Genomic DNA, 26,543 nt, shown 5'->3' with positions numbered 1-26,543 from the left:
AAAATATTCTGTTACCAGCCTAGGGAGCAGACAATTAAAACACTACTTGAAGCAAATGTCTCCTGACTCTGGCTCAGAATTTCAATTAGTCTGCAAAGTCTTATTGCACTTAAGCGCAGGTTAGTGACATTTCAGGAAGGAGAGATTGATTGGGAGCTGGGTTACAGCTTAGCCAGCGGGGATCATGTCTAGGGGCCTGTCCTTAAAAACAGTGTGTGATCTCTGCATGGCATTTTCCTTGTTTAGCTCTTTTATGTTTCCTATGAGAATGAATAATCCCAGTAGCCAGACCTGTGTCTTCTCCTTTCAAACACTGTCTTATTTTCTTTCTTGTTTTCCTCTTATCTTTTCTTCCTATTGCCTTTTTCAATGCTCTTTAAGCATCCTTAGGTATCCAAACAGTAATTCCTGTGGCTCTTCCATTCCTTCTGAAGTAGTTAACCTTTTCTTGTCTCTAGAATTAGTCTCTGACTTCCAGGAAACTGTTTTCATACTAGTTTACGAGCTTTGCAGAGCCAGAGAAATCAGGAGAGTGTCTGCTAATTTTTTTTTCCCTGATGGGCAGCGATTTCTGAACTGCTGAATTTGGCAAAGCTGCCAAGAAGTGGGGGGAGATGTATTGCAGCAGTATCACAACATTACCTGACAAATTACACCTGCAAGTGCAAACAGCCTCTCTCCGTCTATACTGGCTGCAAAGCAAAGTGGAGAAATACCCTCAACTAATTGAAAAAAAATGAGAAAAAAAAAAAAAGAATTATTGGAAGACACCAAGTGTGCACTAAGGAAAGCCCAGTGTCTGGTAAGTCCAGGCAGGACCAGCTACCAAGTCCTTTGCGTAGAAGATCCCTGTTGTGGTTAGATGTGCCTAGATAACTGCACTTTTTCGGAGATGTGCATGAGATAGGTGTCAAACATGGCAATGGTTAACAAGCACACAGATACAATAAATTTTCCTGCCATAAGTATGTCAGTGTGGGAGACAGAGTTTTTACCATAAAGCATTCCAAAATTTGTTTCTCTGCCCCAACCGGGCCTCTTTTGTCAGAATTTCTCATGCATCTATATACAACTGCACATACTGTTAAAAATCACCCCAAAATGAAACCATCCCAGAACAAAACACTCTGATCTAGCACTCTAACTCCAGCATAACCAAAAAGGCTAGCAGGGACAGACACTAGAAGAGATTAGGAGCAATACAAATAATCAGATAAGATCAAGTTTTCTGCTAAAAAAAAAAAAAGCTGTAGGTAAATGAGGCTCATTTGGACCAGTGATGGACATGCTGATGGACAAGCCAAATATGTGCTGTTAGCTGTTTCTTCTGCTCAGAGCTGATGGCCTTATTTCTTAATCATCATAAACGGATTTTTTTTTTTCTCCTTAAATCTACTGAAATGGTTTCTGTACCCATGGACTCTTCACTGCTGGTAGTGTCCTGCAGTGAGTGGTTCCACAGACTCATGATGCACCGCCTTGGCATGCTGGGCTCTCCTACCACTCAGAAAGCCCTGCTGAAAGCCAGGATATATTAGCTCAGTAGGACACTAAGCTGTGTATACAAATTCCGGCCAGCTTGGGGACAGACTGCAAAGATAAAGCTTTTTACAAAGACTGCTTTAAATGCATCCTTTTCTCCAGCCACTGTGGAGACTGTACCAGCATGTGCTGGATCTGCTGGGACAGAAAGGCTGCAGCTCCAGAGGCTCTGCATGGCTCTGGGTGGGCAGAGGTAACCACCGTCTGTGAACAAGTCCTACAACAGAGAGATGCTTTCTACTACCATAACTAAGCCTCCAAAGATGCTTTTGCACATAAATACCTGTATGTATGTGTACCAGGAAAATACAACCAACTGAAGACATTTTTCCTCCTTCATTATTTTCCTCCTACATGGCCAAACCCTCCCGGATGAAACTGCTTTAGTCCAATCTCTCAGTGTGGTCATCTTTAAAGTATGGACGTGCATCAGAGGAGAGGAGATAACATTAGGTGTCAACTTTCTTCTCAAGCAGCAAACTGGCTGCAGTAAGGCCAGCTTTCATGCTGCCTTTTCCATTATGGTCCCAAGCATTGCTCATGTGGGGTTTGCAGGTTCTTCCCACGCCTTGTCCGTGTAGAACGGAGCCACACAAGTACCTCTAACCTCAGACACGGCCAACCAGAACACAAACATAGCAAAAACCTTCCCAAAAAGCCAGCTTTTGCCTTTGGGAATGAGCTTGATTGTCCTGAAAAGCAAATATTTGCCAAAGAAGGTTTTGCTGGGTCCTTCGGTTGTCTCTGCACATGCAGGTTAAATTACTGGTATACTCTGCTTAGGAGCACAGGAGGAAAACATGTGGTTTTTGTTTTTTTTTTTTTCACGGAATGGTGTTTTCTTATTCCTTGATCAGCTATGAGAAAGGTTTCATTATCAGAGGAAACTCTGTTTTGGGCACCCCTTCAACAGATTGCTCCTCTTCATATTTGTGGAGTGAAACAGATCGATGGGGGACGCAGGAGGGTTGTTTTGCCCGTGAATTATTTACACCCACTGAGTAATATTTCATTTTAGTCTGGTTTTGTTTTATGTTTGTAATTTTTAATTCTTATAATCCACCCCCAGCAAGCAGAAGCTCCCGAGAGCAGTAAATTATACCTCAGCGGGCACACTCTCAAATGCATAAATAATCTCTGCTCTGCTGACAGCACATGGGAGATGGGCTGGGCTTTCTGTGAGGTTAGGTTTCCCCCCCATCCCCTCTTAAAGCAATCTTTATCTCTGTGCAGCTATTCTGTAACACGCTTCTGTTCAGTAGCAAAAGCACTATTTAAATCCAAATGCTGACTTTTTGCCAGAGACTGGAGGGAAAATACTTGTCTAATGATGTCCTTCCAAAAGTACAACTGGTGCTACTTATAAAGGAACTGCATCAGAAGGAGCTGGGACTTTGGTTCCCTGCACTCCTAACCACCTCTGCCAATGCTGTCTTTTACCTCCTGAACTCGTTACTATCTTTGCAAGGAAAAAAAAAATATATATATATATATATATAGGCTAAACTAAAAGCAAAGCAGCCTTTTAATCAGATTCCCCCTCCCTTTGCCCAGCCCGTCCAAAGATGGAGGAGACCGGGCCGTTGCACACTCATTCCAGTTCAGTATGTTCAGGGCTTTTTTCTCCCCTGTCTTGGGACAGATGTTCCAGATGTTAAATGTCTGGGTGACAGGGACAATAAGGTGACCTTTGGGCTGGGGTCTTTTTGAAAGGGAAAGGAGGCAGGCAGGATAGGGAAAGAGGAAATTCAGACTCAAGAGATGGGTGAGAAGGAAGGGAGACCTGAGGTGAGTAGGAAAGAGGATAAGATCCCTGGAGCAGGGTGATTAATTTTGTCTGGGGAAACTCACTGTTTACTGTTTTGTACTATTTTCCTCTGTTGAAATATTGATACTGATTTAAAGCCAAAATTAGGCAGATCTTCCAAACATGATTGCAAAGGTAAACAGCCGAAGACGCTGAAAGATCAAAGTTAGACCAAACACGGAGAGCGGAAGAAAACTCAAATACTCAACCAATTTCCCCACAGAAGAACCTTCACCCACAGCCACAGGGCTAGCAGCAAACATACACTCTGGGTTTAATTTTGGGGCACATCCACTGCACCCCATAGTAAAGTTTTGTGTCGGAGCATGAAGGGCTCAAAGCAATTGGAGACAAGGCTTGTTCTCTCCACAGACGTGTGGGCTTCATCAGGAATGGATGGGGCAGAGAAAGTGTATGGGGACATGACAGTTTTCCTTGAAAAGAGAGCGTTGGGAAGGGATGGATGTGCTGCAAGACCGGTCATACATGGAAGCTGTAGCACAAGCTGGGACAAAACATGCAGCAGTGGAGGCAGTAGGTCTGCCTGCATAACGCACCTCACCAGCCAGACCAAGGCTTCCCACATCTTTCTCCTTCCTTCCCATCTCACTGCTTAAGCTCTGCAGGCATTTGTGTTTCAGTCTGTTTTTATCTGATGTTATTCAGTTACCAAGGAGACAACGATCCGCAAGTGGGAACCTTTGTGGATCCGGGGGAGGGGGAGTTGGAGCAGATCACTCAGGGGTTGAGGATGGCCCTAAGCCCAGAGTTCAGGAGCAGGGAAGCATTTGCCCTGGCCCATGTGAGATGTCCTAGGCAGGCTGCAGTCTAGAGGACTTCTAAAGTACCATTTCAAAAGAAAACAGTTTATCTGCAGGATGAGGAAGAGTCAGTCTGCTCTTAGCACCAGCTGGATACTCACATCCTCTGGGAAATGCAGCTTGATAAAGTTAGAAATCCTTTATCTGCCTGCTCCAGTGGTGTCTGAAGTGTTAGAAGTCAGGTCCAATGGCTCAAGCAAAGTAGGTGACAGTCTGGAGTAACAGACCTATTACTGTGGCAGAACAATGGCACCAGGATTCATGTTGCCCCTGCTATTCATCTGTTGTCTGCCCCATCCCTCCCCCCTCAAGGACCCACACACAATAACATGACCCTCAGCAACTTCAGACCAACACCACTTAGACCATCCAACTGGGACACTAGTGATGAGAAATGGTTGTCTTGTTTAACATCACACTATGGCCTGATTAACCTGTTGGAGAAATAAGGATTGTGGTGCCTGTGTCCTCACTAAAGCTCCTTCAGTTGAGAAGAGCTAGCCAATCAAGGCTACAAGGCAATAATTTTCCTTAAATCAGAGCTGATTTTCTAGAGCAAGGTAGTGTTGTATTTTAACCACGATTGGGACCAGACTACGCAGTCTCTCTCTCACTCCCCCCACACTCCAGTAGGACACAAGGGAGAATTAGTAAACAAAAGGCAATAAAAATGCAGAGGTTAAGATGAAATAAAAAGTAAGTTTAAGAGAGATAACAGAAGAAAACAAAACAGTGACGGAAAATAAATACAGTACAATGGCTCACAACAAATATCAACACCCAGTTTCTTCCCACGTAGCAAAAGCCTCCCCTCACCACCATCCTCACTGATATACTGCACATGATGTCCCATGGAATGGAATGGCCCTTTGGCTAATTTGGGTAAATTAACCTCAGCTGTTAGCTAATTAATAAACTCTCCCAGCTGAGTGCCTCAGCCATAGGGGCCACCAGCTCAAGTTCTGCTCCTAGCTCTATCCTAGCCAGAACCAGCACAGGTAGAAAAGTTTGGCAGCCTACTGCAGTATCCTTTCTTTTTCCCTTACCCATGGATCAAGTGACTATCACCCTGTCCAGACACTTGCCCAAGCTCGGATGGAGTTGAGAGGTGCAGCAGGAAGGAGAGGCTGTGTTGCCTTGGAGGTCAGATGAGATACATCTCCAAATATTTTGAAGGATGAAAAAACCCTTGGCTGGAGCAACGCAGCTATTATTCCTGACTTTAGCAATGACAAAGCCAGCACAATCCCTCTCCCTCCTTTGCTGCTGTAACGCCAAGACTTGAAAAGACTCCTTCCAACAGGCAGAGCTGCCAGCAGACAGGGTGTTTCTTCCCAATCCCCACCTGATGATCAAATCATGACCATGAAAGATGAGTGCCAAGGGACCTTGCTAACTAGGAAGAGAGATTGTTTAGTGTGTGTCTGCAGAAGTGGGTTAAAAAACAGTAACTCAGGGGAAGATCCTTCCTCCAGCAGCCGGGGAAGAGGGAAAACATATTTCAGTTCTGTATGTTCTCCTTGCCTGGGGAAGGCTCCGTAACTGAGATGTCAGGTTTAATCTCTTCCCAACATGTATTTTGCAAATAACTCCTTTGTTCCTTTTTAAGTTCGGCAGCTAATGCGCCAGAGCAGTGACAGTCTCCAGCCATCATTTAATGGAAGGGAAGGTAGGCTTCTGCTGTGTCAGCTTTCAGATGCACTCAGCACGAAGGAGGCTGTGAAAAAAATGATGCACTCGAGATGTGGTGACCTCACAGCAAGCACCCAAGGTTGCCCAAGCCATGGCTCTTCTCTCTTCAGGCTCCTCTACTGACAGAAGTAAGCAGAAAACAGGGCAGGGATGGAGCTGTTGTGGGAGCATGTATCTATTAACTAGCTAGGAGAAACCAACATCCCTTAAAACACAAACCTTTATTTTTAATAAATTTAAAAGGGGGAAGTGAGCCTTCAGAGTGCTGGTGGTGTAGGACTGAGCCAACACAGTGACACAAGTTAGATGGGTTTTGTACCCTTTTTTGATAATCCCAAAGACCCACAAGACATGGGAATAAATCTTCTGAAAAGGATGTGGTGGCTCCCTCACTAGTTTTAAAGAACAAATTATTAGGGATGGACTGGGTAAGGATTAGGGATGAGCTGAGTAGTTCCTACCCTAGGGATGGACTAGCGAGTCCCAAGGTGGTTCTGATTCTTGAGTCTTGACATATTAAATAAAAAAGATTGGTCCCAGTGTTACAGCACATTTCAGATTGTTCTGAAGATAGATTTGTTCAGTTAGATTTTTGCACCCCCACCCCATCTGAGGGACCACAGGACCTGGTACTAGAAGGGGAAGAGAGAACATGGAAAGCAGACTTGTAGTTGTCATGCCAGGGGTTTGTAGCAACGGCGCACATTTTCAGCAGTTATCACTGCTATTTGTATGTGCATCAGTTTACAGGAACATCACACATTTGAGACAAGTGGGAAGAATAAGTCATTCTCTGTCTGGCAAGCCCTCCAACTCACACAATCTACAACACCCACAGTCCCTACCCAGAGTACCCCAGGCCTCATCTGGACTGTGCTTTTCAGGTAGGAGTTGTAAACCATTTCTCAAATTCCCAGCTATCCTGAAACAATACTGCAGGTGAGAATTAAAGATCTGCATATGAAAGCGCTACCAAGACCTTACAAGATGAGCAGGAGTTTAATAAGTGATAAATCAGATTATTTTTTACTAAACAGCATCTGTCTGTGTCTCACAGAACACAACACAGCTGTGCTAAAAGGATGACTGTAAAGCTTATTCTACCCAGCACCAAAATGCAGCTGGTTCTGATGTGGAACACGCCAGCTGCCAACTGCACAGCGGCGTGGGGAAAGCCAGGCTCCATAGTCGTTGCCCCATAACTTTGTTACACTGGGCTATCAGGATCTCCAATTTGAAGACGTGCTTCTAGCACCTCTATTCTCAGAGCCTGCTCAGGAGTAGGAAAAGAAAAACCACCCAAACTCTCAAAAAAAAAAACCTAAAAAAGCCCCAGTGTCATCTAACAACCAGTGAAGCCAAGACTTCAGCACAGACGACAGCAAAGAGGTTTCATCAAGGTATTTGATGGTAAGGGTTCTTTAAGATGCTTTTTATTATAATCAGTAAATACTTTCTGACCCAAAGACAAATTTTCCATGGGAGCATCTTGTTTTGCTGTATTTTTTAGTGAAAGAGAGGAATATTAGAACTCAGTGTTCTCTGTGGGACATTCCCACAAGACCCGTTTTGGAGGGGAGCAGGAAGACAAGAACAGGGAGCGTGTCACTGCTGGGGGAATTAGGAGGAGATTTTTAATGGGTTTAGAAAAATGAAAGGCAGGGAATTTTAGATAAAACTTTTCAAGTGTCTGAAAATATCTCCCCATGTCTAATTCAGAACTGGTGGAAGGTTCAAAGGGGAATGAAAGATCCTGATGTGAACCATCTGAGACTCCGGAAAGAAAAGAAGATTTTATATCCTTGCACTTGGATTTCCCGTGCCTTTGGAATGGCTCAGTAAAAAACCCAGCTAGTGGCACATCCCTGAGGCAGTGGGGCAGCAGACTCTTCTCTGGTCCTCTTGTCCTGGGTAGGGGAGTAGACATGTCTGGATGTGAGCACGCATGGCTGGATGGAAGGGAATTGCAAGGGGAAAAGGAAAAAAAAAAGGAAAGGAGGAAAGAGAAAAAGACATCAAGAAAGAGAGAGAGAAAAAAAAAGAAAGAAAAATTGCTTTTTCTTACTAACCTCTATCTGAAAGTCTTAAGGATGTTTAAATCCTTTATTCAAGTGGGGAAACTGAGGCACAGACAGGTTACATTTCTTGCCCAGAAGAAACACATAAGCAGACACCTAAAGCTCCTTTCTCCTCTTGTGATTACAGCAGGGTGAGGGAGAGGCACTGCGGGGGATGAAATCCGGGCAGTCCTACGCAGAGGGATGGATGCTAGGTCCCGTCAGTGATGACCTTGGAGCAGCCACGTTTACAGAGCCCTGGCTCGAACACTCTAGCTCCCGGTCGCCTGTGTGTCCTAGAGCGAGAGCAGCATCTGCTTGGAGGAGCACGGCACAACCAAGCAGAAAAAAAAGGTCAACTGTTTCCCCTCCTGTTACCCGCCAGGTTGGAAGCAGGGAGAGCTCTCCCTGGCACCAAGCGGCACTGCAGAGCTTCCCTGGGCTCATCATCCCCCCTCATATTTATTCCACCAGGCCACACGAGGACACAAAGGCAAAGACCCCTTCGGGCCAGCATGTAGCAGAAGAAAGCAAGGGGGGACGACAAGCCACACGCTCCCGTTCACCCTGTCTCCTGGAGAAAAAGAAATTCAACCAGCCAGTCCCTTCCCCATGACCTGAGCTCACCCTCCGGTCTGGGAAACCTTATGGGTTGTGACACAGGAGCAGGTTTGCAAGAGGGGGATCGTGTTTTCTCAGGATGCTGAGAACTGGAGGGGACACTGCATAGGTTCAGTGTCATTTCAGGGGTCTGGGATTATTTTCCTGCTGTGTTGATTCAATGTGACAAACTCATTCCTTTTGCAGCTCAGCTGCATTTAACCAAATGGCAACCTCTATCCTAGGCTGAGATGTGGCATTTGGGAGGTCAGAACTGTCTCTCTCTGTGAGACCCCACAACCGCGTTGACCTAAGCTGGTCATGGCAGATGTTTGGTCCTTTCCTGTTGTTCCCAAGCTTTACAGGCTGACCCCAAAGATGAACACACCTGGCTTTCACCCTCTCACCCAGCACTCCAGCCCCTTTTTTTTTCTCCCTGGCTCCATACGCCCACTGCAGACCACCCCACTCTGCCCACCACGAGCTGCCTCTGCAGCATTATCGTATGCATTGCCTACCCTTTCTCGATGCCTCCACTCTTTGGGGAGCTGCACTCATCTTCTGGGGCTGTCACAATGATTGAAAGTCAGGGGTCCACCTCTAATGGTTTCCAAATTCGAGGTACTTTCAGATCACTGGGAGGTGGAGACCTTCTGGCAGGTCCCAGACTGAGTGGCCAGCTGCCAAGTTCAGCTCCTTGAAGTCCAAGCAGGTCTGAAGCCAGGTCACTCATACTCATGCCAAATACCTGCTGAGCCCCAGAAGAGCATCCTAGACAAACTCCCCATGCTATCTACCCTCCACATCCCCTGCTTCACAGCACTGATTGGCACACAGGAGCAAAACCTCCCCTTTAACGTCCTAAGGTGGCCAAAAGCGGCGCACCGGTGACAGATTTGAGGCCTGCAGGAAAGAAAACATCACTTTACACCCTGAGCAAAGGGAGAGCTTTGCTTTCAGCACAGCATATGCCATCTGTTCCTGTCGCCCACAGATCCGGTCACGCTGTGCGGCCACGTCACCGCGCTGCCAAGCACAAGATATTAGCGACAGGCTCCAGCAAGGCAACGTTTAACCCCCATCTTTCCTGAAAAGGATGATGCTGCCAGGGCAGAACCAGGCAGCAGGGCACCCTGAAGACCATTGCCCCTGACTTGGCGTAATGCAGGGCTGACAGATCTAAGAAGGCGCTTGATTAAGCTGCTTGCAACCTCGCTGATGATTTCACATCCAAGCGGGGTGATCTGCAAGATTCAGGCAGAAATACTAAGGCACGTACAAGTTTTCAAAGGAAAGGGAAGACATCCAGGTTCAGCTCACTGCTTCTGGCTGTGGCCTGTCCCGGAAAATCCTTTGCGGACCCAAGAGAGGAGAACTTTGGCAGCAAAAGAGCAGAGAAGCTCCTTTGGGATGGAAAGCATTCCTACCAGAGAGAGGAGATCTGGAGTAAAAAGGGCAAAGGAAAAACCTGTTCCCTATGCTTTGTCCTCCAACTGAAACCTGCTTTGTTCAGAGAGGACTCCAGTATCCCTGTTTAATGATCCGCTCTTCACTTATGTTTAATTAGACAAACGAAACAGCCAATTAACAAGATCTACACTAAATGCAAACAAAAGGGATCACTGGTGACTCAGACTCAGGGGTAGAGCCAAGAGCTGGGGCTTTGCAGGCAGCTTCACCAGACCTTAAGGCAGGCTGTGGCCAGAACTGTGTGTCCCGTTTTCTGAAAGCTGAGTGGTTGCACCATGATTTGGGCCGTCTCATGGATCCAAATTAAAATTCATCCCTGTTTTTCTTTCCTGGAGTTGGCTTTCAGCTGGATCAGTGAGCAGAGTTACTCACCACCCACTGCAATATCACTGATATCCATTGGAGGGATACCAAAACCATATTCAGGGAGAGGAGGAGAGGCCAAAGCACCCCTCTCAGGGCCAGTTCAGGATGAGTTTGGGTCACTTGGATCTCAGAAATGCACTGAAGGATACAGGTCCACGTGCTGTGCGGGCTTTAACTTGCACCCCTGGCCATTCACCCCACATCCCACATCACCTCTCCTGTGACAGCATGGCTGCTTGTGGATCCACGCAGTGAATCTACCTATTAGAGTGATTAAAAACACTTATTCTTTCTTTCTTGTTAAGCTGGGCCAGCTCCCCATCCAATTTTGCAGGTGGTTGCACATGCAGCTGTGCCTCCTGTGCTGCTGAGAAAGGAAGGGGAGGCTTCAGAACAGAGGAGAGGAGTCTCAAAAAGCAGTGGGAGGCATCACCTAAGAGGGTCAAAGCACATAGACTGCCACCAGGCCACCTTCAGCCTTGCTCTCTGGGCAGTCTCTCTGCCAAGGGTGCAGGCTATATGGTGTTAGGAGCATGTGCCTGCATCATGCTCAGCTCCAGAATTCTGCAAAACACAAGCACTGCATGGTTGTTTCTCCTCCTCCCAGTTCAAAGTGGATGAAGGAGTAGAAGACCATGATGTTTCACAATTCAGACTTTCCACCTTCACGGCTGGGTGAGAGAGACAGGCTCATAATACTGGCTGGTGGACGGGTCTGTGCAAGCTGGTCCCAGCCGTTCCTGCAGTGTGCAAATCATGTGCAGTGAGGATGAACGGGCTTCCAACGCTGGTCCAAACCAAGCGTGAACAGACACAGGTGTGCCAGCACAAGCTTCACCCTTCTCTCGGGGTTGTGTCTCATGAACCTCAGGTGGAGAGACATCTCATCTGCTCTGTGAGCCAGAGCTCATGGCCAAACTCAGCTTCAAATTAAGATAGGCATGTGAGGGGGTGGGCAAGGACCACTTCTCATGGCATCCTTTCAATAAGGGGTCATGCTTGAAAGGAAGGGACTAATCAGAGAGTGGGGAAGGCAAGATCTGGGCAGGGACTAGGCATGATTGTGGAGATGGGGCAGGCAGAAGGATAATCTGAAGATTTGTTGAGGACGGTGTAACAGCAGATCTCAGCAACCATGAAATGGAAAACCTCCCAAAGGTTTAGACTTACTTTAATTTTAGTTCTGATAGAGTTGGCTTGTTTCAGTTCCTGTGAGAGATTTCTTTGTTTCCTTTAATGCTGGGGAAAGAGACAGCTTCAGCAGGAGGAATACTCTGGGATGCACTGGCTTTACTAGCATCCTCTCTGCAACGCTTTTGTACTCCAGCTGCTAGAGATAGATCCTGCAGAAAAACCTTTCCTGGAAAGTGGATAGAGAGGAGCTAGCAAGGTCAAGTGGCTTTTACCAGGGATAGGTTTGTATCAGAGGTAACCTGGGTACTCCGTTTCAACACAAAGACTTCAGTCATAGTCAGTGCTAAGGTTGCACTTGAGATACGATGCCATCCATAATGATCACTCATCCTCCAAATCAACTATCCAGTCCCTTTGCTAAAGGTCCTGACTCCTTCCCTCTTACGTCTATTTTGGGATAGGATGAAGCCTGCTCTCATGCCCACCACCCATCTCGAGCAGCTCTTTGTTGACTAAGAAGGGAGCTCAGGGTGACTTGCTGAGATGTGAATGTCTCAACTGGGGATAGTTGTAGTTAGTCACTACAGCACACGGGACACAAAGTGTTGAGATCCTGTGCTGCTCACAGTCAGACAGACAACTCAAAACAGATCTGAGAGCCAGGGCTCATGGCTTAAAGACATCAGGAAATCAGTTACTAAAGGGAATGTCCCAGACATAATAATGAAGGATATGATCAAACTGAGCTTGGAGATCTGTGATGCAATGGTACATCCCAAGACATACATAAGACCTGTCATTACATGATCTGCCTGAATCTTGGTTTTCCTTCCTCTCACAGTGCTGTCAGTGAAGTTTTGCAAGTATTGAGGAAGAATTTTCACTTTGGACTCTTACTGGGCTCCCCAGCTGCTTAGTTGCCTTTAGACTTTGTCAAACCACCACCAGCTCTGCCAATGTACGAGAGACGAGTGTGGATCCTTTATCAGATCATAACTTTGACTTGCTCATACAGGCAAGAACAGTCCAAGATTTTCACCTCCAGAAACAGAGCATCACAGAGGTGACGGCACCTTCAGAAGGCAGAATGGAGACTTCTTCACCGGACAATCTGTTATTAATCTAAGCCTACCTGTGTGCTTGCTCATCCTAGTGTAAATTCGGAGCCCTTCGACTCAACTAGGCAAAGTGACCTTATCTTCGCACCTTGACAGCTGACTGTGAACTCTGTCTCTTTTGTGATTTGGGATGGAAGAATTCAGTACCAGGCATATAGCAAAGGGAGTAATCAATGTGATAGATAGAGACATCCTCAGGGCACAATATAGTTTATCACTGAAGCACCGAAAGCCTACTTTGGGTGACTAAAGATATTTTCTCTGCACCACCCAGTTGCTTCCATTAATGCTGGACCATCCCTTTCTCTAGCTGCCAAGCAGCCTCAGTGCAAGGGTGTCACCCTGTAAGAAATGGTTCTTTTCCTAAAAAAAAAGAAGTAAATCGACAACCCAACTTTAACCATAGTGTCCACGGGAGTATTTACTAACTATTATGATTATAAATATTCAGTCTTACTAAGACCTATCATCACAGCTGGGGAGTGCTGGTGCTAGGCACTGTATATCTGTTTTCTGAGAAAGCTCCAATTGCTCTCAAGATCTGAGTCAGAATAAAGAAACAGCAATAGAAGGATAAAAACAAGATTAAGTGCACCATGTGCACAAAAGCTTTGATTTCTTCAAGGTCGTGAGCAGATGCAGGAGCACACAGTCTTCCCTACAAAGTTCTGATCCAGCATCCTTAGGACCTCACCCCAGCAAAAGACCAGAGCTAAACTGGGTGCAGAGGCCCATGTCACGCAGTACAGATGACACATTCAGAATATAAAATTAATTTCAGCGTGCTGCACCATAAGAAAACACCCACACAGAATGAAGTTTCATCTAATGTTATTTTTCTTCTTTTTTTTTTTTGGCAAAAATACGAAACTGGCAATACCAGACATTTCACAAATTCATGCATTCTATCAACTTGTTTGTCTTCAATTAAATCAAAATCCATTGCAGAAATGTAGTCAATATTTGCATTTTTCAACACAGAAATATTGGGGAAGGGGACTGGTCCAAGCCTTCCCTCTATTTTATTTTGTCAAAAACCATAATCCAAATTAAAAACAAGGCATTCAGTTTCCAGGTTCAGCAAAAGATCACATTCAGCCCCGAACAGTCACAGCCCTGAAGTGTCCTTGGTCGCTGCAGCTCTGCTTACATCTCCACCAGCACATCCTCTGGATGTAAACCACTGCCTTCCTCTGGCCATTGCAGAGGCTGGTCCTTGTCTGGAGGAACAAGTCCTTGCAAGAGGCACGTGAATTTATACCATACTCCACATTTATAGAGACACATTATAAAGCGATATTGAGGAGCACGTGGATTATGGAGGGCCCACTGGCTAAATGACCCATGGCTGTAATTTCTGTGTATCTTTCAAATGTTTGTTGAGGGAACATATTAGGCTTTTTATTTCTTAGTCCCCTTTCAAGAACAAACAAAAAAAATGTGTTGTGCCTCAGGCAGTCCTTTTATTATCTTATGTAGAGTTCATGCAATAAAGTCTGTTAATTAAAACATGAATATTTAAAATGGCTTTCAAGAATGGCAGCCTTATCTCACCAGAGGGAAGAAGAAAGAACACGGGATAAGAAGGAGAAAAAAAGTGGTAAAAAACAAAAAAGGCAGGAACAAGTTCATTTTGCCAGAGGAGCATTCAATTATTTAATTTCTGAATGAATGCCTTTTCGCTAGCTGACATCAGATGTTCATTTACAGCGAGAGGGTTGGAGTGGAGAAAGGTATGGAGGGAAGGAGCAGGGCCAATGCAAATAGGTGGAGTTTTAATTATAATGTGAGGTAAGGAAAGATGTCATTTTTGTCAGTGTTGCCTTTTGAATTTGAGACTTCCTCAATGCAACAGTCCTGCAAAACAACAGCCACAACTGTTAATTGCACTGAGAGTGCTCTGACACCTCAAAAAGAGCCGATAGTGAGATGAAGCTCAGCATCTCAACCTTCTGTGCTTCTGTTCTGTCTGTGCTTCTCAAAAGCATATCAAAGGGTCCTGGTGTAATGAGAAACAGGTCCCAAGACCAAGAGGGCAATGGTGCATATGGAAGTCAGAGGTACATGTCTGCATGTACAAACCAGTGCACAACTGGAGATATGTGAATGAGTCTGGATGTGCTGCACAGACCTTGTGCATAGGTACCCACATCTGAGCTGAGATGTGGGGAAGACAGGAGTGGAGATGTTGAGGAGCAGTCAACAGTCTCCAAAGCGACAATCATCCAGTAAAACTCCTCCAAAAAGCAGTGCGCATGCTGCAGCGATAGACTTTGCAAGCTCTCCCGTTGATAAGCCACACATCAGGTAGTGGAGAAAGAGCTTTAAGGAAGAAGTGCTGATCCCTAGGTGTGCCTTGATTCAATACACCACTCAAGCATGTACTGGACTTTAAGCAGATCAGAAGGCTTTTACAGAGCAGGCTGCCCATGGAAGTGGTGGAGTCACCATCCCTGGAGGTGTTCAAAGAACATGTAGACGTGGCACTTCAGGACATGCTTTAGTAGGCACAGTGGTGTTAGGTTGGCGATTGGACTTGATGATCTTGGAGGTCTTTTCCAACCTTAAAGATTCTATGATTCTATGATAAGACTGCCGCATGCAGTGCACTGCTTTGCTGTGGGAGGGCATTGCAAGGGGAAGCATGTCCCACCAGCAATAGGCTTGGGGATAGCTTTGGATGACTGTAATTTCAAAGCAAGGCCTTGCTTTATCCTCTCTGAGTGCCAAGACACGTAGGTTGTCCTTTTCCACCAAGCTATGAAGTCACACTGAGGAATCCATCAGCTTGCTTTTGTTCTTGAGGGATTAACAGAAGTTGTAATTTTCACAGGAAGGATCCCATAAGTATAAACAAACCCAGCTTCTTCAGAGATGCACCATGAGGCACTCAGTTCCCAGATACATCTTATGGTGCATTTTGGAAGAAACATGGCAAGGATGAAGCATGAGTCAGCCTCTCATTCCTGCAGTGAGTTTGCACACTGTGGGTCTCGATGGACCTGCAGCCTCTCTTGAGTGGGAAGCACTATGACCCACATCTCTCTGTGCATCTGGTTATGGGGCTTCTCATGGGAGTCTCAACTCCTGGATATGTTGATAGGTGTGTACTGGCAGTCACAGTGGGACACAGCTCGGTGACAGCATGGATAGGTCTGGGAGTGCCACAGGCTCATGGTTGCACCCTTGAAGAGGGATAGACGCTTGCCGGCTGCTGCCTCCTCCTCTCCCTCCTCTCCTGGTGTTGATGCATGCCCTCAGTCAAGCAAGGGAAACGCAGTTACACCGTTCATATTTTATAACCGCTGCTACTGGCTCTCCCCCATCACTTTTTCATTTCTTTTATTTTTCTACTGAAGTACTAAAAAACATTTCTTTGAGAGCACAGTGCCTGCCTTTCCCTAGCCATTTCTCACCGAGAGGAGCTCTCTTTTGAACCAGAGAGAAAAGGTGCAAGACAAATATTCCTTCACATACTTCTGAAGCCTCCAGCACTGTGTATAGCATTTCTCCCAAGGCCTCCTGCTCACCCCTACCTACCCAGCCCTGCTCCAAGACCCACTCCTGCTGTGTGAACCAGATGTTTCCCCAGGGCTGCGACCTACACTCCAGCTGCTTCTGGCATTGCATAGCGAGGAAGACACTTCAGAGCAGCCCTTAGCTAAAGAAACCACTAATTCTTGTAGCTATGGGAAAGCCTGGTGGGCTTGTACTCAAAGGGCTTCCACTCAGAGAGATGCTCCCCTCCCACAGCCACACACCATCATGCATCCCATCACACCACCTGAAATGAGGCCCCTGCCCCAGGAGGAAAAGCAGTTGGCAAGCTTGGACAAGAGGTTGTTGCTTTTTTCTGCCTATCCCAGTTTAGATCTGCAGCATATTCAGCTGGAAGTAAAAGCTAAATGAAGTACAAGTTAAATCATACTGGAGCAAGGAATGGAGTGATTCCTAGATACATAAGTAAAAAGATATTTCACATATTTACCCATATTTGTAACACGCAGAGTCAGGGGCTACTTGCTCCCCTAAAAAGTACATTGAAGCGCTGATGTGCATCTCTGAGAACCCACTGCTGTTCTCTGGAGAGACTCAAGCCCCATGGATCAGTGTTGTGTGTGTTACTGAACACATATATTTGGACAAAGGGTAATGGTTTTAAAACAGAAGGAGGTAGATTCAGACTGGACAGAAGGAAAACATTTTTTACAATGAGGGTGATGGAACACTGTCCCAGGTTGCCCAGAGAGGTGGTGGATGCCCCATCCCTGGAAACATTTCAGGCCAGGTTGGATGGGGCTCTGAGCAACCTGATCTGGTTGGAGATGTCCCTGCTTCTTCCAGGCGGGTTGGACTGGGTGACCTTTAAAGGTCCCTTCCAACCCAAACTATTCTGTGATTCTATATTGCAAGCTCTGGCTCTCCCCTTGCTATACTGGTTGGATAGTTCTCTCTTTTCATGTCCATTTGCCTCCAGCACCCAGTGCAAGAACATCATCAACCCCAGGAGAGAAAGTGCAACCTCAAAGCCAGGATAACCTGATGGCTGTAGTGGCACCATGTGGGAGAAGTCCCAGGACACAAACTGAAACACTGGCCTGGGTTTCCTTTCTAGACAGATCCCCAAAGAAAGGAGATCATTGCTTTTGTCTGCCCGACATATGTATATTCTTTCAACCAGTGATGTTTGAGGCCAGTCTCACCCCAAAGATGCTCAGTCCATGAAGGTTTCTGGCGAGTGTGTGGTGAACCTAAGCGATCCCACTCAGCAAATAAATAGCTAGTACAGCAGTTACCTGGTTTATTTGGCACATCATCCAGGAAGGTGCTGGTAGCAGGACAAGCCCAGAGGCATTGGTGGAAGATGAGGATCATGAAGGATTTGTGTATGAGCAGCAATGAGAGGAACTGTGTTGTCACAGTAGGGGAATACAGGACTTCACATAGTAGGAAATCAAACTTCATCCTTTCCACTATTCGCAAAGCCCAAAGAGTACAAGGGATACACGAGCTGCTGAGCCATAAAAGCCATTCCTGCCCTGACAGCTGGTGGGATCCATCATGGCTCTCCCCTGAGGTCTCTTGTTCTCCTTGACGGTTCTTCAGCTGCAGTGGGTCTGCAGGGGCAGGTGGCTAAGCTCCCCAAAGGGACCTCCTGAGCTCCTCCACGGCCCAAAAGCACAGAAGCATGAAAACCAATCTCTTTAAATACCTCTTTATAGTCACCTGGGGACTGTCCTGGTCCCTGCATCTTTTCTTCTTCAGCAAGTATCTCCCTGGCAAGCCAACCATATTTCTGAGCAGCTCCTCTGCTGCTTGCTGTCTGCTTATAAACATTATTGATATCAAGTCTGTTATAACCATTACTGATATCAAGTCACACCACCCCATTTGTCTGGACTGTCCCTAATGTGCCTTAGCTAGCTAAATTACAGGTCAATTAAAAACGGTACCCTCAGAATTTAACATCTAGACATGCGAGAGGAGAGTCTGGGGAGGCTGACAACTCTGAGCATCTCATTTCTGTGAGGAAGGTGGTCAGCCAGGTTTAGATGCTGCATTTCTAGGTCGTGATGAAAACACAAACTGCTACAGCCCTTACAGGAGTCAACACACCAGCCTCTCTCTGTGCCTGTTCCCCATTGCTGACAGTGTTTGTGCAGATCGAAGTCTGTGTGCTGCAGAGAGAACACAGCTCAAAGTGCCCCAGAAATGATGGGACAAAGCAGCCGCCCTGCCAGGGAAGCCTTGTTTCTTCAGGAGACTGGAGTTGCAGCGTTCACCTCTCCAGGTCTCTTCCCTTCCTTATTGCTTCTAAACACTGGGAATATCCCAAGCCAGTAACTGTTTGTTTAATGGCACGGACCACTCCAGACCTATTGAGAGCATTCAGCTTAATGAGGTGTGTGGCAATTATTGCTCTATCAAAACTAGAGCCAGGGAAGAAAAAGAAATATATTTAAACTCAACAGATCTGCAGTTCTGATGACATGAGAAAGGACATCCTCTCCTAGCTTGGTTGTCTCACCCGACTGGAAAGCTGAAATGTAAGATATCAGTATCAGATTGCCTTCTGCAGCGAGCGCAAGAAATGAGTGTGCTATGTGGAGATTCAATGACTGGAGGTGACATTGGCAGAGCCACCCCGGAGACACACAGTTGCTGAATCCTCTCCAGGCTGAAGGGCCACAGAGTCACACTAAACAACACCTTCTGAGAATCCCAAACCAGTTTTCTAACCTATTTAGCCCAAGTTTGCTTCAGTATTGTCTTGGGCAATGACGGGCTCACAGGAGACAGAATTAGCAATCACAGATGTTCCAAATTTCCCAGATTATCAGACTGGGAACAGGAAAATATGAGAGAAAAGATAACTTGCAGAGGTGATAGTGATGCTTGAGAAGAGGCGTGAAATCTACTGCCCAACATGGAAAGAGATTGCTGTGGCTTAGAGTGCCTATGTCCACTCTCAGAGTACTCACAGATAAGCTCTTAACACTGCTAAGCCTCTCTTCCCAGCCTGTTAGGCAAAAATCAGAGCCCTTTTTCCCTTGATCTGTTGTCTGCTAGATCTTTAAGGCAGCTGGGGAGTCTCTAAGTCATTTAGTCTCTAAGCTAGGACTTAGCTAAGCACAATGTCTACTAAGTCTTGGCTTCACCCAAAGTCTTTGGGAGCTGCACCTGGATAGAGGAAACCAGCACTGAAAAAGGGAAAACTCCCTTTCAAGGAAGCCTGGGAGAAACCCCAGGACTATATCTATCATGAGAGACAGGATCCATTAAGTCAGAGAGCTCAATGCGAAGAAAATCCAGGGAGGTCAGGCATCTCAAAGATGAATCAGGCAGCTGAAAAATTCCATGGATCCATTTCCCCTTGGAAACCACAATGTTTTCCATTTCTCAATCTGCTCCCATCACCTACATACATCAGATATTCAGGGTGGATGATGAAAAGGGCCAGGAGTGTCTCTGTGCACCCTCCCTTCTGAGACATTAGCATCCTCATTCTCGTATCCAGCAGTTGCAGTTGTGAAATTACACTGCAGATGTGAAAATTTTGAATCTGACGTCCTTATTTCCCTGCATCTAAATTTCACCCTGTATTCCCATACAAAATATTTTGGGGCAGCTGCTATGGGTCCTGAATACAAGAGGATGCAGTGAAAATTAAAAAATGCAAATGCAAATGCAATGCAAATTAAAAAAAAAAAAAAAAAGCAAAGCAAACAACACCAAAACATATCACTGAAAAGCTGAGCCTTTCACCAGGCTAGCACTCATTAAATTACCCATAAAAGCCCCCTCATAGCAATAATCAGAGAGGTTGCCTGTGAAACTCCCTCGGCAACCGGATGTAAATTCCACCTTCAGTCTCCCTGCTACAACAATAATGCATTCGGATGGTAATTGCTGATGTTTCTGCATTGTGATCATGTCCACAAGCTGTTGGGTTCACAATGGAACTGATCACTTTATTTTTTCTCATTTTTCTCCCCGCCTCTGCCCCATCTTCCAAATAGGACATCTCCATACAGACTCATGCACGAGTGAATTTAGTGCTGAAATTGTATCAGGGACCCAGGAAATCTTCTCTGCCCCTGGGAGGACCCTGGGACATCTTATGCTGATGCTTAATTCTGCCTGATATCCAGTGACAGGATGCGTGGGAACGCTTCAAAGCTGCACCAGGGGAGGTTTAGATCAGACATCAGGAAGCATTTCTTTACCGAGAGGCTGGTCAAGTGCTGGAACAGGCTTCATAAAGGGGTGGTGGATGCCCCAAGCCTGTCAGTGTTTACGAAGAATTTGGATAATGTCCTTAACGGCAGACTTTAACTTTTGGTCACCCTGAATTGCTCAGGCAGTTGGACTAGATGATCACTGTAGGTTTGGAATTAAGCTGGGGAGATGTCAGGTAAAATCCCCAGTGCTTTTAGCAGGGTAACATAGGAAAATTTTTACAAGTGAGCAGAAACTGAGCCTTCCTTGCCCCATGTTTTTTGCTGGTGATCTCTCACTGTATCCTAGCTCTGCTTTCAAGGATGAGCAGACTAGACAGCAGGGGCAAACACAGATGGAAAAGCGAGGATCTGGAAAGGAGCACACCTTCCCCAAGCACACTCAGCAAGCCCATGCCAGGAGGAAGGAGAGGCAACGAAAATGCACCCGTTCAATTCCCTTTGCCATTTGTTTGGCAAACTCAAAACCGAGGCAAATCCAAAGCCAAACACTTTTCTCTGCAAGCTCAGCTGTTGTTTAGGCCTGAGGGACTCTTGCTGGAGGAACAGAGCCAGTATTTTAAGAAGGAACTGAAGAGGTCAAGGAGAGGTTTGAGATCCTGCCCTTGGGCAATTACTCACAGCTCTTTATCAATTTCCAAGCTTTCACAGTCACTAAAGCTCACCACAAACACAGGAAATGATTTATTGAGTTATTTCTGCCCTGGGGGAGATTCAAGGGGAGGAAAGCTATGCCACACAACATGATTTCTGCAGCACAGAGGATGGCATTTGATGAATTTGTCCCTATGCCTCTGACCCCTCTCCCACACCACAGACCCCCTTCAGAGGTCACTCACCCATAAGTCCAGGCAGAAGCTCAGCCCTACTGAGGAGACATCGCGTTTCAGCCACAAGAACTGGCCAAGTGTGAAGCAAAGCTTCCCAGCAACCACTGAGGTTTGGAGGATGTGTCCTGCAGTGAGAGATTTATGGAGTTCACCCCACTTAATGCGGGAGAGGTTAAGCAGCAACTTGTTCATGGGTCTTTAAATGCCTCTCCAAACAGTAGAGAATGGATGCTATATGACTTCTTAATCCAGTAGACAGATGTAGAAAAAAAAATCTACGGACTGGAAGGTGAAACACCACTAACAAAATAGAAGTGAAACAATGAGCACCTGTGAGGAAGGAGAGTCTACATTTGTTCGAAGCAATGGGGACAGCAAACAAAAGGAAAAGTTTAACAGAAAAGGCAGGAAAATCACCAGCACTTCAGAGTAGAAATATCTTGATTCAGTTTTTTTTTTGAGAACTAAGAAACTTCATTCAAATCTCAGTTTCAAGACCTTTGCTAGAATAAATTCATTAAATTCTCTGGCCGAGACATGAAACCAATCAGACTCGTTCATCATGAAAATCTCTCCAGCCCTGGAGTAATCTACTTTACCAAGGAGTAAATAGTATATTTCAGGGGTGCACTTTTAATCCTGTTTTGCAGTTAACATCCAAAATGGCAATATGAAAAGCAGAAGGACCAGAGCATGCTGGTTATCTCTTCAGGCCACCAAAATGTGACAGCATTGCAATGGCCTTCCAGGAACGCATTATGTGGAAATAGACTAATTAGACATTCATTAAGTGCGTAACTCAGCACAGCACTTAAGCACACATTTAACCTTCTCTCATTACAGTGTCACACCAGCATCCCTTTTAAAGCTACTGCTCTGACTACAGTGAAGCCAGCTCACATCTGGGAGGATCACAAGGATTTTCCGACCTTGAAGTCCCAATGGTCTGTGTTTCAGGAAGCTTTCTCATCTTCAGCCCTCTGGTCTCCTACCTCGAACCAATGTGGGAGCCTATTCCAGGAGACCCAACTTGCATCCCTAAAAAAGAGTTCACCTCTAAACATCAGGACCTACAACCGGTCTCTGCCTTTTTCTTATGTTACCCTAGTCGGCCAAGGGAGATCTGATGCTGGCCAAAAATATTTCCCCTGTTAAATTGTCTTCCAGAAAAAATCCCGTTCAAACCTCCCCGGAGTAGCAGCTGGAGGTAGACGCAGCAAGGAGGGGAGATGTGGGGAGTGGGCTGCTGTTGCAAATACATTTCCATGCGTGTCTTGCTGATCACCAGGACAAGCTCCATGTGCAGCAAGACACCCAAATACCTCCTGCCGCCTCTGCATCCTGACAGATTTTTCCCACCCCCACCACCACCCGCTGTAACCTCTGCAATGTGTGCGTGGGACAGTGAGTGCAAAGAGGGAAGAAGATTTGGAGCGGTCTCTCCTACCTCCAGACATTGAAGAATAGACGCCGCAGACAAGGCTGGGTGACTTTGGCAGAGTTACTTTGTGAAGTCCCTTGTAAATGACCACAAATATCCCTATGTACCTGAACCAAGTGTGAAATCATTGGCCGTGAGTGACTCAGGCTGTTAGGTTTCTTGAGGTCAGTGTGGCCACTTCTCAGTCAGGGCCAGGAGATCTGTGATCTGGGTGGGTAGCAGAAGTCCATTTCCCAGCTCTGCTCTTCAGCCACCAAAACCAATGTCCACCTCAACAGATCTATTCTCAGCTTGCTCTTGAGTGTCTTCCCATACTATCTAATCCAGCATGCAGCCACGTACATGTGTTCTCCATCCTTCAGTATACCAGTGCCCAGGGATGAGGAGTGAACTTTTTCAAAACAATCTCACCCACAGACTGGGAGCCAAAGCATTGTTGCTTCCAAGGCATCATCTCTGTAGATTTGCACCCACCCGTTTCCTTCGGAAATATCCAGGGTGCAGAAGAGGTACATCAGGAAAACTCAGGCTCCACATTTCGGGATGGTATCTGGGTATCAGGCAATTCTTTATGTGCCTTGAAAGTCATCAGACTAGACGAGTACAACACACGCCCATACCCTTGTTCAAAGATGAAAGTGTCAAGACAGGTCCAGAAACAACACTTAGCTCAGGAAGCAGCAGAAAAAAAAAAAGAGAAAAAAAAAAAAAAAGGCTTGTAGGAAATAAAAATGCTACAAATGCAATCAGGACAACAATGACAGCGATAACCAGCATCAGCACTTGGAAATCGGGAAACTTATCAAAATATTCCACCCACAAAACGCTGTTAAGGGATTGCTGGCTCTCTGTCCAAATTGGATCTCGCCTCCATCTTCCTGATCAAGCCTTTGCAAAAATCAAAACAGACACGGTGACAGACAGAGAAGCACATGGAGAGGCCGGGCACCCTGCAAGAATTGTTTCTGTGTCCATGGCATCCCACCAGTGAGGATGACAATACTGTGTCTTCAATATGGAGCAGATGTGAGCAGCTAGCTAAAAAAATTATCTGCACTCTCAACAAATATTTGACACCCAAAAAGGATTTCGATTCAGTCACCTTTGAGCCTCTTTCATATTTATTTTCTGAGAACATTCAAGCACTCAAGCTGGACTAAGAGAGATCTTTACAAAAGCCAATATTAAGCTCGAATGCTTCAGGATTTGCTGAAAATCTTATCTCAAATTTCACCTTTGGTTGCAATGAAAAAGGTCACGCTCCTTGGGTTGAACGCATAAATCATCCAATCAGCAAATGCAAGGCGTGACACATGACTTAACGAAGCTTGCATCACTTTGAGGAGGCAGCCAATGCAACGCTCCTCGCAAGCTGCTCACGCAGGAGAAAAAGGCACTGCAAAGAAATCTCTGAAATCTGGAGAGCGAATATTGCCGTGTGCTCGTGGCTGAGGAGGGAGGCATGGCTGAAGAACTAATTTACAGGATTTATGACTCGGCTGTGTGCCTTCATGTATTGATTCACAGATCAGTGAGAAACAAAATCTCCCCCAAAATACACTGACGGAAGCACTAATACCTGATCATATACTAATCTCTCAGCTAACACCAGACTGCAGCTGCAAGAAAATCACGTTGTACAGGTTGGACCTGTGCCTGGTAACCTCCTTCCTACCACAAGCAAATTTAGCCTCCTTCCCCCTGCCTTGAGAAATTCCCCCCTGGTTGGAGGCAAAAAGCCAGGTAGGACCTGCAAAGTCCAGACCCAGATGTATGCCAACATTTTCCCAGTGGTAGAGGACATTTCAGTCCAGCCCCTGAAGAAGGTGAGACCCTGGGGTGGAGGTCTGAACCTCAACAAATTGGAGGCTCCCCTCCCCACCGCCCAGATTCTTATTTAGCATCACACCTCTGCTTTACATAACCTGTCTGCTGGCAGGTGGGATGGGAGCTGAGAAAAAATACATCAGAGCAGATCTGACATAGGCACTGAAATAAAGGATTTGCTTTCAGAGCCCCTCAATTCCCTTCTGCTTTGCATGGCACCGTAGCACCGGTGTTGGATCTCTGCAAAGAGCATTTCCCTCCCCAGACCAGTGCCCAGATCAGACCTCAGGAGCATCTCACCCTTATTCGTAGCCCTTTTTGTCGTGTCTCTTCCACCTCTCTGGTCCATTTCCAGCCCATACCGTACTCAAGATCATCATCAAAACACCGATGATGTACTTAGGAAAGAGCCTCAGCAACACACCAAGTAACCCCACAGAAGCAGCACGGTGAGTTTTCTTTTTGAAAGCCTCTGGAAAGAAAATGGGGCTGAGAAAAAAACGAGAGTGCCTTCTGTTGCCATCGCCTCGAACCAAGCCCAGGAATTAAGGTTTTTTTTCCCATGAATTAAAATGGTTGATAGGGCTGCCGAGTGCAAGATGCCTGAGGAGGTAGCTTGGATCCTGCCTTTTCTAGGACATCTGTAATTACGTTGGAAAACTGTTTGCCCTCAGGTAAGACTCTCCCCTCAGCAGCTCTGAGGCTGCAGAAGTAAAACAAGCAAGGCACAAGCCCCAGGAATGAATTAAACAATTTGAGGTATATTTAGGAGAAGCTGCTTTAGAATTCCAGGCTCGTAAAGAGCCACCAAGGGTTATCAGATCTGTCTATCACTTAGCAAATGAGGTTTTCATACCAGGGATCTACAGATGTACAGAAGTGATGGGGACAGTGTGAGACCCAGGAGAGGAAAGTCCAACCAGCCCTCCCTCCCAAACACACCCAGCTGCCCTCCACTCACCCAGGAACTCCGCTCCACTGCTGTCCTTAGGGCTGCTCATGCAGTTCTCCAAGTAAATCCCATCCTTATAGCAATCTTCTTTCTTCCTCGTGAGCCCCAGGATCTCACTGGCCTGATCTAGGACCTCCCCTCCTGAGCAAGAGCACGGGGTCTGCATAATACCACACGGGTGGGAGCTGCTGCTGATGGCCAAGCACGCGTCCAGCCACTTGCAGAGCATCTGGCAAGCAGCTTTGCTAGGGTTCCTGTTGCCCACCACGAGGTACTCCACCGAGAAGTCCCTCTCCTGAACCTTTGTGGGCTTCCACCGCACGGGCCAGCTTTCCACCCCTGGTGGTGCGGTCTGCTTCATCTGGAGGAACTGCTTGTTGGACTGGAGGAAGGCATAGCGAGTGGACCCATCACAGAGCTTCAACACATCGTCGAAGCTCTCCATGCCCAGGTAGGTGCGGGTGGACTCCAGGAAGGAGTCGAACTGGTAGGTGCGGATGTGCTGGTGGTCACATACGCCAGTAGGTTTTAGAATCTTCATGTACAAGGTGTACCTCCGAGGGTCAGGGTTCTGGATAATCCAAGAGCAGAGAGAGGAGTTCAACGGGAAGACAGCAAAGGAGGAGAAATACCCAAAGAATTTTCCCTGGACCAAAGTGGTACAGGGAGTTTGTGCCAGGTCCAGAGCGACCACGGTCCACACAAAGTAGAGTGGCGATACCAAAAGCAGGTTCAGGGCAGATCCAATGCTCCTCATCCTAGGTCTCTGGTCCTCTGGAACTCAAAGTAAATGTCAAGCAGGCGCCAGATCCTGGACATAACAGGGACCAGCTTAGAGGAAAAGTGAGAGTTTAAGAGGCTCTGGATCCAAAATTAAGCCAATCCTCCCATGTCTGGATTTGAGCTCCCTCCTGTGGCCATAAACAACACCTGGAAAAAAAAGGGAAGAGGGGGAGGAGGGGAGAGAAAGAGAACATATTTGAGATTTCGGGGTGTTTTTTTGGTGGTGGTTTGTTTCGTTTTATTTTGTTTTGATTTTTAGTTAACCCTTTGCAAGGCTGAGAATCCACGCAGCACTCCCGGTCACACAGCACATTTCGTTGGAGGAAGATGGAGCCCCACATTACCATTCCTATCATAGATTTGG

The 26,543-nt window shown here is 46.3% G+C and overlaps 1 protein-coding gene across 9 annotated transcripts in view; it reads right to left on the bottom strand.

The window, feature by feature from the left end:
- ADGRB1 (adhesion G protein-coupled receptor B1) overlaps positions 1 to 26,289 on the bottom strand; it is a 201,212-nt gene extending 174,923 nt beyond the window's left edge. For 6 of the 9 annotated variants that reach the window (XM_086741350.1, XM_086741349.1, XM_086741352.1 and 3 more), the window contains exon 1: positions 25,406 to 26,288. In XM_086741350.1, the coding sequence (XP_086597476.1) occupies positions 25,406 to 26,153 (748 nt within the window). In that variant the 5' untranslated portion in view covers positions 26,154 to 26,288. Of the gene's footprint in view, positions 1 to 25,405 lie in introns of all 9 variants that reach the window. The other 3 variants (XM_086741346.1, XM_086741348.1, XM_086741347.1) reach the window with 1 other exon arrangement.
- Between the last annotated feature and the right edge of the window lie 254 nt (positions 26,290 to 26,543).

The sequence above is a fragment of the Chlamydotis macqueenii genome, chromosome 2 (assembly GCF_036417535.1).
Source record: "Chlamydotis macqueenii isolate bChlMac1 chromosome 2, bChlMac1.mat, whole genome shotgun sequence".
Lineage (NCBI taxonomy): Eukaryota > Metazoa > Chordata > Aves > Otidiformes > Otididae > Chlamydotis > Chlamydotis macqueenii.
This window is presented reverse-complemented; position numbering and strand designations above follow the sequence as displayed.